The 13,093-nt window shown below is 36.3% G+C and overlaps 2 protein-coding genes across 2 annotated transcripts in view; one reads left to right on the top strand and one right to left on the bottom strand.

Annotated features, from left to right (window-relative positions):
• The window catches only part of LOC111804812 (probable linoleate 9S-lipoxygenase 5), a 17,395-nt gene extending 10,009 nt beyond the window's left edge, over positions 1–7,386 (top strand). The window contains exons 10-19 of the mRNA XM_023689609.1: positions 281–499; positions 1,340–1,632; positions 4,132–4,372; positions 4,594–4,706; positions 4,833–5,058; positions 5,141–5,226; positions 5,334–5,441; positions 5,546–5,850; positions 5,936–6,199; positions 6,399–7,386. Of these exons, the coding sequence (XP_023545377.1) occupies positions 281–499; positions 1,340–1,632; positions 4,132–4,372; positions 4,594–4,706; positions 4,833–5,058; positions 5,141–5,226; positions 5,334–5,441; positions 5,546–5,850; positions 5,936–6,199; positions 6,399–7,152 (2,609 nt within the window). The 3' untranslated portion in view covers positions 7,153–7,386. The remainder of the gene's footprint in view (positions 1–280; positions 500–1,339; positions 1,633–4,131; positions 4,373–4,593; positions 4,707–4,832; positions 5,059–5,140; positions 5,227–5,333; positions 5,442–5,545; positions 5,851–5,935; positions 6,200–6,398) is intronic.
• Positions 7,387–7,828: 442 nt separating this feature from the next.
• LOC111804811 (linoleate 9S-lipoxygenase 6-like) lies at positions 7,829–12,491 on the bottom strand. Its single transcript, XM_023689608.1, has 9 exons — positions 12,383–12,491; positions 11,308–11,570; positions 10,604–10,844; positions 10,208–10,462; positions 9,801–9,886; positions 9,606–9,713; positions 9,188–9,492; positions 8,773–9,036; positions 7,829–8,588 (listed from the first exon to the last, which is right to left on the bottom strand). The coding sequence occupies exons 1-9, from the start codon at positions 12,489–12,491 to the stop codon at positions 7,829–7,831; spliced, it is 2,391 nt and encodes a 796-aa protein (XP_023545376.1).
• Positions 12,492–13,093: the final 602 nt, after the last annotated feature.

The raw sequence follows: 13,093 nt of genomic DNA, 5'->3' as shown, positions 1-13,093 counted from the left end.
TATATATATATATATATATATATATATATATATATATTTATTTATTTATTTATTTATTGCTCTAGTAGCACAGGTGGATTGTAGCCTTCAAAAAAACTACCCTACACATTTAAAATTTCTTCATTTAAATTCATAGTTGGTAGATAATAATAATAATAATAATAATAATAATAATAATAATAATAATATGGTTGAATCGGATCGGGTCGGGTCGGGTATTGTAAACGGGTACAGGTCCATTAAGTTGCCCCGCTCTGTGGGTATAAAAGGGTGTTTTTAGTTCTTACCTTCTTAAACTTCTTGAGTTTTCTGAAAAAGGGAAGAGAGAGTAAAAAAATGTTGTCCAAAGAGGAGAAGAAGATCAAAGGCGAAGTGGTTTTGATGAAAAGCAATGTTTTGGACTTCAACGATTTTCATGCTTCGTTTCTCGATCGTCTTCACGAATTTCTTGGTCAACGAGTTTCTCTCCAACTTGTTATAGCCGTTCATGGCGATCATAGTAAGTTTTCTCTCTCTTCTTTCATCAATATAATCTCTCTCTTTCTCTCTCTCTCGGTCTCTGTTCTCGACAGATTCTTCAAGGGGAGACCAAACAATGTTAATGACGGTTTTTATACTGTCTAGGAATTTTGATTTAATTGCATGTCCCAAGAATCAGGGTTAGGACGACAAATCACAATTTTTCAAAACAAGTCCAGTTACAATGTTTTAGCCTCTTAATTTCTCTCGTAGATTTAATTATAGGTCAAATGTCAGCTACGTTACAGGATGCTTTGCTTGAATAATTTCTCCGTCTTTTTGTTTAAGTTTATACGACCTTTTTAGGAAGATTCTCTAAGAATATTATTAGTGGGTATGAAAGCTACGAGATTGAATTTTAATGAAAAAAAAAAAAAAAAAATCTAATACTTCAATTATAAGTTTTGCTTTTTATCTTAAAAGCATACTTTTGCTTTATAATTATTTCGTTAATTTTCTAAAAAAATTCTATTTACTTAAAAATAATTTTTTTTTATATAGCTTAAATATTATTTTATTAAATATATATATTATATAAAACCACATTTTAATTATTATTGCTAATTTTTTAACAAATTATATTATGAAAATTTAGAGATCTAAAAAAGGTTTAAATAATAATAATAATAATAGACATTATTTCTAAATACTATTATTTATTTATTTCTTAAACCAAGAATTTTTTTCTCCTTAAAAGGGGAAAAAAATAGTCAACATTATTATTTACAGAAAATAAGGTTTAATTTAGTTGAATTATTATCATTTTTTAAAAAATTATTCTTATAATTGATTTTTTATTTTTTTATTTTCTTTTTGGAAGGCAATGGGTCGAGGGGTATATTGGGAAAGACAGCTTATTTGGAGGATTGGATCACTACAATAACTCCATTAACGGCTGGGGAAGCTACCTTCAATGTTACATTTGATTGGGATGAAGAAGAGATGGGAATTCCTGGTGCTTTCTTCATTAGAAACGATCATCATAGCGAGTTCTATCTTAAATCTCTAACACTTCGACACGTTCCCGGCTATGGAAGAATCTATTTCCTTTGTAATTCTTGGGTTTACCCTTTTCATACCAGCAAAAAAGATCGGGTTTTCTTCGTCAACCAGGTTCTATTCCTTTTCTCTTCCTACTAGATATTGTAATGCGTTGGAATTAGAATATGTTTTTTTTTTTTTATTCTCGTTCCTTGATTCCCGTTTTGTATAAGTAAGCAAGCCCAAAGTTAAAAAAATTACGATACCTACGATTAAGATCGATTGAAATAGTAAAATAACTTAAGGGCTAAGCTTCTATGACCAACGCTACGTGTTCATGTTTCTGTGTTTTGAAAATTAGGTTATGTGTAAATCGAGTTAGGGATTATACTGAGTTTTTATTTATTTACTAATTTTTTATTTTTGATATTAGTCTCGTGTTTACTATTACCACTGTTCTTAAAATTTGAATTTTATGTCTATTGGTTTTTGAACTTTCAATTGTATCTAATATGTTATGTGAAATCCTACATCGGTGGGAGAGGAGAACGAAACGTTTTTTTTATAAGGGTGTGAAAACTTATTCCTAACAAATGTGTTTTAAAGCTGTGAGGCTGACAACGATATGTACCGGGCCAAAACAGACAATATCTATTAGCGGTGGGCTTGGACTATAACACGCCAAGGGGGTGGATTATTTATAAGGGTGTGAAAATCTATCCCTAACAGACGTGTTTTAAAGCCGTGAGGTTGACAACGATATGTAACGGGCCAAAACGGACAATATCTATTAGCGGTGGGCTTGGACTGTAACACACCAAGGGGGTGGATTGTTTATAAGGGTGTGAAAACCTATCCCTAACAGACGTGTTTTAAAGCCGTGAGGCTGACAACGATATGTAACGGGCCAAAACGGACAATATCTATTAGCGGTGGGCTTGGACTGTAACACACCAAGGGGGTGGATTGTTTATAAGGGTGTGAAAACCTATCCCTAACAGACGTGTTTTAAAGCCGTGAGGCTGACAACGATATGTAACGGGCCAAAACAGACAATATCTATTAGCGGTGGGCTTGGACTGTAACACGCCAAGGGGGTGGATTGTTTATAAGGGTGTGAAAATCTATCCCTAACAGACGTGTTTTAAAGCCGTGAGGTTGACAACGATATGTAACGGGCCAAAACGGACAATATCTATTAGCGGTGGGCTTGGACTGTAACACACCAAGGGGGTGGATTGTTTATAAGGGTGTGAAAACCTATCCCTAACAGACGTGTTTTAAAGCCGTGAGGCTGACAACGATATGTAACGGGCCAAAACAGACAATATCTATTAGCGGTGGGCTTGGACTGTAACACGCCAAGGGGGTGGATTGTTTATAAGGGTGTGAAAATCTATCCCTAACAGACGTGTTTTAAAGCCGTGAGGTTGACAACGATATGTAACGGGCCAAAACGGACAATATCTATTAGCGGTGGGCTTGGACTGTAACACACCAAGGGGGTGGATTGTTTATAAGGGTGTGAAAACCTATCCCTAACAGACGTGTTTTAAAGCCGTGAGGCTGACAACGATATGTAACGGGCCAAAACAGACAATATCTATTAGCGGTGGGCTTGGACTGTAACACGCCAAGGGGGTGGATTGTTTATAAGGGTGTGAAAATCTATCCCTAACAGACGTGTTTTAAAGCCGTGAGGTTGACAACGATATGTAACGGGCCAAAACGTACAATATCTATTAGCGGTGGGCTTGGACTGTAACACACCAAGGGGGTGGATTGTTTATAAGGGTGTGAAAACATATCCCTAACAGACGTGTTTTAAAGCCGTGAGGATGACAACGATATGTAACGGGCCAAAAAGGACAATATCTATTAGCGGTGGGCTTGGACTGTAACACGCCAAGGGGATGGATTGTTTATAAGGGTGTGAAAACCTATCCCTAACAGACGTGTTTTAAAGCCGTGAGGATGACAACGATATGTAACGGGCCAAAACAGACAATATCTATTAGCGGTGGGCTTGGACTGTAACACGCCAAGGGGGTGGATTGTTTATAAGGGTGTGAAAACCTATCCCTAACAGACGTGTTTTAAAGCCGTGAGGTTGACAACGATATGTAACGGGCCAAAACGGACAATATCTATTAGCGGTAGGCTTGGACGGTAACAAGTCAAGGGGTAGATTATGAGATCCCACATTGGTTGTAGAAAGAAACAAAACATTCTTTATAAGAGTGTAAAAACTTGAGACTGACGACGATATGTAACAGGGCAAACTAGACGTCAGTGAGCTTGAAGTATTACATGTTCCAAGATTTTAAATTTAGTGACCAATAGGTTAGTGACACATTTGACAGTAATGAGACCCGTACATTATCGGGTTGTATTTATTATAATTATTGAATCAATTTAAAATTCAAATTAATAATTGATCTATTAAGTAATTTTAAAGTAATGGGACCATAGAGTATCGAGTTGTATTGATTAAAATTTTAAATTAATAATTATTTATCTATTGTTTAAATTTAATTTGAAAAGGCTATTATTTAATTGATGACGTCAAAATTGAAGTTTAAAGGTATAAATAAATGAAAATTTAATTTTGTTTTACCCTAATTGAAACAGACCTATCTTCCAAGCGAAACACCAGAGCCGCTTCGTAAGTTGAGAGAAGACGAGTTGCAGAGCTTGAGAGGAGATGGCAATGGCGAACTCGAAGAATGGGATAGGGTTTATGATTATGCTCTCTATAACGACCTTGCTGATCCAGATAAAGGTTCAGAATACGCTCGTCCCGTCCTTGGCGGCTCGACCAACTATCCTTACCCTCGGAGAGGAAGAACCGGACGACCGCCGACTAAATCTGGCAAGAAAATCAAAATCTCTTCCTAATAGTATTGTAGATTCAATTTATTGGAAATGTATCGGAATTGGAATCGNATCAACTATCCTTACCCTCGGAGAGGAAGAACCGGACGACCGCCGACCAAATCTGGCAAGAAAATCAAAATCTCTTCCTAATAGTTTTGTAGATTCAATTTATTGGAAATGTATCGGAATTGGAATCGATTTTTCTTTTTCTTTCAGATCCGGAAACTGAGAGCAGAATACCACTTGTTCAGAGCTTAAACATTTACGTTCCGAGAGATGAGAGATTTGGTCACGTGAAGTTATCCGATTTTCTTGCTTATGCGTTGAAGGCAGTATCGCAGTCTATCAAACCTGGCCTCGAAGAATACTTTGATGCCACTCCGGGTGAGTTCGACAGCTTTCAGGACGTTCTTGATCTCTATGAANTATCCGATTTTCTTGCTTATGCGTTGAAGACAGTATCGCAGTTTATCAAACCTGGCCTCGAAGAATACTTTGATGCCACTCCGGGTGAGTTCGACAGCTTTCAGGACGTTCTTGATCTCTATGAAGGAGGATTTCGAGTGCCGGATGGTTTGTTTAAGGTTATCAGGGAAAACATTGCGGCTCCGTTGATCAAGGAAATTTTTAGAACTGATGGTGAAGGGCTCTTCAAATTCCCTATGCCTCAAGTGATTAAAGGTATTTGAAGTTTGTAGTCTCTGATAACTTAGGTTCTTGTTAGCTTAAATTTCTGATGATTTAATCAATTTTTTTGTAACAGAGGATAGATCTGCATGGAGGACCGATGAAGAATTTGGTAGAGAAATGCTGGCCGGAGTGAATCCTGTAGTCATTCGTCGTCTCCAAGTAATCTCAGCAATATATAATAACCTCGTTTTTCAAATGTATAAAAATTTGGGATTAAGAAAATCTGAAATGTTTCCCAAATTGAATATTCATACTTTGAATTGCAGGTGTTTCCACCAACGAGCAAGCTTGACCCTGAAGTTTATGGTGATCAAAACAGCAAGATAACTGAAGAACACATAATTCATAACTTGGATGGATTTACGGTAGAAGAGGTGAATTATCATCATTGAGTAAATAATCCCAAGAAAAAACAAGTTTTGATCCTCGGAAGATATTATTTCTGCATTCTCATATCTTGTATAATTTGTTGGCTTAGGCAATCAATAAGAACAGGTTGTTTATATTGGATCACCACGATTCACTGATGCCATACCTTAGACGAATTAATACAACTTCCACAAAGACTTATGCTAGTAGAACCCTACTTTTCCTTAAAGAAGATGGGACTCTGAAGCCATTGGCAATCGAACTGAGCTTGCCAAATCCTCGGGGAGATGAATATGGAGCGGTTAGCAAGGTTTTTGTTCCAGCCGAACAAGGGGTTGGTAGGTCAATCTGGCAACTTGCCAAAGCTTATGCGGCGGTAAATGACTCTGGCTACCATCAACTCATCAGCCATTGGTATTATTCTTCTGTGATATGGACTGAAAATTTGAGTATAGTTCTAGTCATATGGATTCTTGAATTTAACTTCGGTATCTTGTAGGCTGAATACTCATACTGTAATTGAGCCGTTTGTGATTGCAACGAACAGACAACTAAGTGTTCTTCATCCAGTTTACAAGCTTCTCCATCCCCACTTTCGAGACACCATGAATATAAACGCGCTTGCTAGACAGATACTCATTAATGCAGGTGGCCTTTTAGAAGCAACAGTTTTTCCGTCCAAATATTCCATGGAGATGTCAGCTGTTCTATATAAGGACTGGGTTTTTCTTGAACAAGCGCTCCCTGCAGATCTCATCAAGAGGTAAAATATTCATGGTAGCATTTGTTATCGAGCATTAGTCTGGTTAAGGAAGATTTTCTTTTTCATACAATGTCCTGATACTTTGAAAACTAGTCATATAACTTGCTCAAGCTCTTTGGTTCATTTAGAGGAATGGCAATTGAGGATTCAAATTNGCAAACTAGTCATATAACTTGCTCAAGATCTTTGGTTCATTTAGAGGAATGGCAATTGAGGATTCAAATTCTCCACATGGAGTTCGTCTCGTAATTGAGGATTATCCATATGCTGTCGATGGACTTGAGATCTGGTCAGCAATCAAGACATGGGTTACAGATTATTGTTCTTACTATTACAAGACTGATGAAACCGTGCGGGATGACTCGGAACTTCAGTCTTGGTGGAAGGAACTTAGGGAGAAAGGTCATGGTGACAAGAAAGATGAACCGTGGTGGCCTAAAATGCAGAATATTTCTGAGTTAATAGACACATGTACTATCATTATATGGATTGCTTCGGCTCTTCATGCTGCAGTGAACTTTGGACAATACCCTTATGCAGGTTATCTTCCCAATCGACCGACTATAAGTCGGAAGTTCATGCCAGAAGAAGGCACTCCCGAGTATAAAGAACTTGAATCAGACCCCGATAAAGCCTTCTTAAGAACAATCACTGCGCAACTACAAACTCTTCTCGGTGTCTCGTTGATAGAGATTTTGTCAAGGCATTCGTCTGATGAGGTCTATCTCGGCCAAAGAGACTCCCCTGAGTGGACTACAGACAAAGTACCACTCGAAGTGTTCGAGAAGTTCGGGAAAAAGTTGGCCGAGATCGAAGAAGCAATAACCAAAAGAAATGAAGATTTGACATTGAAAAACAGAGCTGGACCAGTCCTGATGCCCTACACTTTGCTGTATCCATCTGGTGATGAAGGGCTCTCAGGGAGAGGAATTCCCAACAGCACCTCCATTTAAACCTCTTCTTTGAATAAGGTACACAGAAGTGGCTATTATCATTCACTAAAGTATGGTAAATTATGTTCAATAAAGTGCAGTATGTTCAATAAGTGTTTGAAGCAATGATATTTTAGTAAATTATGTTAAAATCAGGAAAGTATGGCGAGATTATGACTCTAACATTTCCTTGCATCCTCGATGATGTGATCTCGTTAGCTACTTGATTTGAACTGCTTCATAGATTGACAACTATCCCTATAAGTCAACACGGATTCTTTTAGCATGGTTTGTCTAGAAAAAGTTACATATGATATAGTTATGAACTATCCATTCTTTAACTATCAAAGAACGAAGGTGCTACTTTATTGGTATAGTTAGTAACAATAAATTATTTTTAAGCATTTCTTAGCTATCATAGGCTCATAATCACTCTTATTTGGATGGGTATATAAGTAAGGGACTTGTGCCTGAAGTGGACAATTTCATATCATTCTAAAAGTTTCTTGTTTTTTCGGTGGTCTTGAGAGTGCTATTTGAAAATCTTTATCTAAAAACATGATCTAAGAAAGAAAGCAAAACTCGATGTTCTTTTAATGGTTCACTGAAACATGAATCAATTCACAAGAACCACAAACGAGAGTAGATGAAATAAAACCATGAACTAAACACAAACCCATATCCAAGCTATAGGTATTCAAATAGAAATGCTGTTGGGAATTCCTCGCATTGTAATCCCATCTTTGCTGGTAGGAAGTAGTAAAGTGTACGCCATGCTCATGGGTCGTCCAACACGATTCTTCAACGTGAAGTTTTGGTTTCTTTCCGCTATCATTATTTCAATTTCAGCAAGTCGTTTCTTAAATCTCTCAAATGCATTTAAAGCCTCTTGATCAAAAGTCCAATATGGATCACTTCTTTCCCCTAAATAGGACTCGTCTGGAGAATGCGTAGATAGAAACTGAATCGTTGAGATATTTAAAATATCAACTTCTGGTAGTTCCGAAGTGATTGTTTTCATGAAAACCTTTTCGGGATCAGACTGCAGCTCTAGATACTCAAACGTCCCTTCTTCGGGTAAGAATTTTTTGCTGAGAGACGGCCGGTTGGGAAGGAAACCACCGTAAGGATATTGTCCAAAGTTAACTGCAGCATGAAGAGCTGAAGAAATCCATATGATAATCGTGCAACTGTTGATTAGTTCTTCAAAACTCTCCATCCTTGGCCACCATGCTTCGTCTTTCTTATCTTCATGGCCTCTTTCTCGAACCTCCTTCCACCATGATTGTAGCTCTTGATCATTACGAATCATGTCATCATTCTCGTAGTAGAGTGAGCAATACTCTAGTACCCATGTCTTGATGGCTGCCCAAATGTCAAGTCCATCAACAGCATATGGATAATCCGCTATTAGTAATCGGAGTCCATGTGGGGCGCTTGAGTCCTCAATAGCAACTCTAAACGTATCACAAACCAAGAAGAGCTACATCAATAAACCAAGAAGAGCTTATGGTATTATGTTCGATAAAAGTTATTACCTCTGGATTAGATCAGCAGGGNCCTCTAAACGTATCACAAACCAAGAAGAACTACATCAATAAACCAAGAGCTTATGGTATCATGTTCGATAAAAGTTATTACCTCTGGATTAGATCAGCAGGGAGTGCTTGTTGAGTGAAATTCCAACTTCGATAAGCAAACGAAGACATTTCCATTGAATATTTAGAGGGATATTGAGTTTTCTCGACAACACCATCAGCATTAATGAGGTTTGCTCTCGCAAGAGAATTAATCTTCATGGTGTATCGAAAGTGAGGAACAAGCAACTTATGAATTGGATGAAGAACACTGAGTTGTCTGTTCGTTGCAATCACAAATGGCTCAATTACGGCGTGAGTGTTCAACCTGCAAACAAAGTAAGTAAAATTCTAACTTTTTTCTTACGATGAATTGATCAAATTCTAGAGAAAAATCAAGGGATTAGAGNAGTCTAGCTTTTTTCTTATGATGAATTGATCAAATTCTAGAGAAAAATCAAGGGATTAGAGAGTTTCACCAATGACTAACGAGCTGGTGGTGCCCAGAGTCATTGACACTAACATAAGCCTTAGCTAGTTGCCAAAGTGCTTCTCCAACCTTGTCTTGATGTGGCAACAATGTTCTACTAATGGCTCCGAGTTCGTATCCTTGAGGGTGCGGCAAGCTCAATTCAATTGCCAAAGGCTTCAAAGTCCCATCTTGTTTTAAGAAGAGAACTGTTCTTGTAGCGTAAGTTTTTCTCGAAGTTGCATTTATTCTTTTAAGATACGGAATTACTAAATCATGGTGGTCTAGTATATAAAGCTTGTTCTTCGCAATGGCCTGCATAAAAATGAACGTAATAGAATAGTAATCAGTGTCTTATCTGCTAAGCTATGCTCAAAATAACCGAAACCAAATTTGAACGATAAAAACCCTAATACTAAATCTCTTACCTGATCTACTGTGAGTCCATCTAAACTATTAATTATGTGTTCTTTGGTAATCTTGCTGGTTTGATCACCATAAACATTAGGGTCAAGCTTGCTAGTTGGTGGGAACTCCTGCACGTAATAAGAATAAATATTCGAAAATGAAGTAAATTTAAATAGTTTTATATAAAAATTAGAAAAAAAAAAAATTGACATTACTTGGAGACGACGAATGATCATCGGGTTTGCTCCTGCCAACATTTCTCTAGCAAATTCTTCATCAGTCCTCCATCCGAATTGATCACCTGTTTAATTATACCATAACCTTTGTTATCACTTTTAAATTATATTTTAAGTCTACTTAACATTATTTTTAGAACCAGACGAGATTGGAGTGGAAGTCTAAAATAGTGTTGCAGTGACCTAGATCGAAAATTGGGTCTGAAAGACTGCACCACAATTAAGTATAATAATTTAAACTTACCCTTATTTTCGATTTTTTTTTTAGAGAGACTGAATCAATAACGTTACGTACTATAGTTCAAAGACTAAATTGTTATTGAACTCTTTTTTGACCCATCATAATTTTCAACTTAAAAGACGAAGGTTGAGAGAATGCTACATACCTTTGATCACTTGGGGTAGTGGAAATTTCGATCCTCGAAAGAAGGAACGCGGTCGATAGAGTGCAAAGAAATCTTCGAGGGAGTCGAATCGTTTTGGAGAATTTTCAATTAATGTAGCTTTAATTTTACCTTTCATAAATCGATATGCTGATTTAACTTGATGAAAAATAAAATCTGATTCCTTCAAATCACTGAATCTTTCATCATTCGGAACGTAAATGTCTTCGATAAAAGGTTCCGTCTCATATCTATCATCTGTCAATTCACAACAAGAATATTAATTAATTAATTATTTTTCGTGTTATTGTTGTAAATGTATCAACCTTTTATCAATAGAATGGTACTAATATGAAAATAATAAAAAAAATAAACTTAGGAGATTAAATTGTTTCTTACCTTTTCGTGAACGTGGCCTCCCCGTTCTTCCTCTACGAGGATAAGGATATTCTCTTGACCCTCCAAGAATGGGTCGGTTATTTGTAGAGTTAGAATCTGGATTGCTAATATCATTATAGACGTCGTAATCATATATGTTTTCCCAGCTTTGGCGTTTCTGTTTACCATCTCCTCTCATTTTCACCAGTTCATCTTCTCTATACTTTTGAAGTACTCTCGGTGTTTGATCAGGAAGATATGCCTATAAAAACAACAAAACCAAAACAAATATTCGGTTATAATTGTAACATTTAAAATTAAAGATTTCAATTTTTTAGGAATTAGAATGTTTGATTTATTAGAACTTTACAATAATTATTTTTTTTTAAAAAAAATTATAACTTGGAGAAAATTACTAGCCGGGAACTCGATCTCCACCAAAATAAATGGATAATTTAGCAGAGATTGAACTGAAAAGTCTCAGTCTCGAACATCTTGAGAAGAGAGAGAAAGAAGATAAGTACGAACGTGAAGAGGAGACCAAATAAAGAATAAAAATATTTGGTCTTAAAAAACAAATATAAAACGTCACGTGATATGATTTTTATGTTCGAGATTCAACGGTTAAAATATTCGATTAAATTAAACGAAGAAAAGTAGAATTTTTTTCAAAATTTAAATCTTATTTTTTTGTTCACAATGTTGGAAGCATACAAAATATTTACCTTATTGAGAAAGAAAATACGATGATGTACGTAGTTCTTAGGCTGAATCCAGGAGTTGCAATTGAAGTGAATGTTTCCCCAGTAAGGGATATGAAGAGTGATAGATTTGAGGAAGAACTTGGAAGAATGGTTGTAATTTGTAACCAACATGGCTCCTGGGTACCCAATCTCTTCATCCCAATCAAACCTGATTAGCCCTTCATTTTCAACTCCTCCAATCTCCATCAGGTGTTCTTTCCCCACTTTCCCTTGCATTCCATTTGCTGTGTATACCAAGCCCGATTAAGTAATTAGAAACGTTAACGGGTTTACAAACTAATCAGGTCGATGAAGTGATGAGAAACTTCTAATCAGGTCGATGAAGTGATGAGAAACTTCTAATCAGGTCGATGAAGTGATTAGAAACTTTAACGGGTTTCGAAGTTCATGATTCAAAACTCGTCTATAAATGAGAGGTTTATACACCACCCCTGTAAAGAAATGCTAACAGATTCCCCTAGTTGCAAACACGTCTATTAGGGAGAGCGGGTGTGTAAACTCCACTCCAATCAATGTGAGATCTCATAATCCACCGCCCTTGGTGGCAAACACATCTATTAGGGAAAGATTTCCACACCCTAACGCTTCGTTTCCCTATCCGGATCTCACAATCCATTGTCCTTGGTAGCAAGGTGGGAAACACATTTAGGGAGAGGTATCCACACCCTAATACTTCGTTCCTCACTCCAACCGATGTGTGATCTCACAATCCACTACCCTTGGTGGCAAACACGTCTATTACGAAGATACTTCGTTTTACTTTTCAATCAATGTGAGATCTCACAATCCACCGCCCTTGAGAGCCCAACGTACTCGTTGGCACACTACCCAGTATCTATTAACAAATATTGTTCTTTTCTGGGCTTCCTCTCAACGTTTTAGAATCTATTACACAGAGGTTTCCACATTCTCATAAGAAATGCATCGTTCCCCTCTCCAACTAACACGAAACCGCACACAAATATACATTACACAAATTAAACAAAAGGGTAGCAAGAGTTAAACAAAATACAATGCTCAAAACCAAGAAACTTACATGGATCACCATTCATGCAGCTAATGAGTTGGAAGGAAACATTTTGTCTATCCTTACTACATAGGTTCGTCAAACTCACATGACCTAAAAGCTTCTCTACTCCCAACATCTCTGTCTCTCTCTCTCTCTCACAGCTATAATCATGCAATGTTTCATATTTATAACCAATGTTTCATAAAGTGAAAAACTAGAAATATTATTCATTATATCATATGATCAAAAACTATATAATATAAATCCACTAGAAATTAAAATATAGAGAAAGTTCATATAATATATACTCTTTTCCCAAAATTATTCAATGCTTAATTATTTTTCTACCCTCCTATTGTTCTAAAAAAGAACACATTTTGTCGTTTTGAGGAATTTAATATTTACAAGTTAGTAGTTTAAGGATAACCATTTGTAAGTTTATTTATAATTTATTTGAAGTCAACTCATTATTGATGAAAGTCCCAATTATATATATGAGTGTGACAACTTTGTTAAGAACATATTAGGGGTATGCTTTATATTTAATCTACCAACAACTAGATTATAATAATAAGATCGATTATTTTATTTACTATTTGATATTATCCCTTGTTTATAAAATTTAAGGACATTAGTATAAAATAAAATAGTGAAAAATTGGAAAAATTGGTCAAAGTTAGCCTCGGAATAAATGATCGGAGTTAAAATGTCAGTTTTTTTACAAGATATACTCAGTAA

This window comes from Cucurbita pepo, chromosome LG11, assembly GCF_002806865.2.
Source record: "Cucurbita pepo subsp. pepo cultivar mu-cu-16 chromosome LG11, ASM280686v2, whole genome shotgun sequence".
Taxonomy (NCBI): domain Eukaryota; kingdom Viridiplantae; phylum Streptophyta; class Magnoliopsida; order Cucurbitales; family Cucurbitaceae; genus Cucurbita; species Cucurbita pepo.
This window is presented reverse-complemented; position numbering and strand designations above follow the sequence as displayed.

Excerpts from the sequence above, each read along its gene's own strand:
- LOC111804811 (XM_023689608.1), bottom strand. The coding sequence starts at position 12,491 with ATGTTGGGAGTAGAGAAGCTTTTAGGTCATGTGAGTTTGACGAACCTA. Across the intron at positions 11,571-12,382 it reads CTGCATGAATGGTGATCCAT|CAAATGGAATGCAAGGGAAA; the intron begins GTAAGTTTCTTG and ends TGGTATACACAG. Across the intron at positions 9,037-9,187 it reads CACCAGCTCGTTAGTCATTG|GTTGAACACTCACGCCGTAA; the intron begins GTGAAACTCTCT and ends CTTTGTTTGCAG.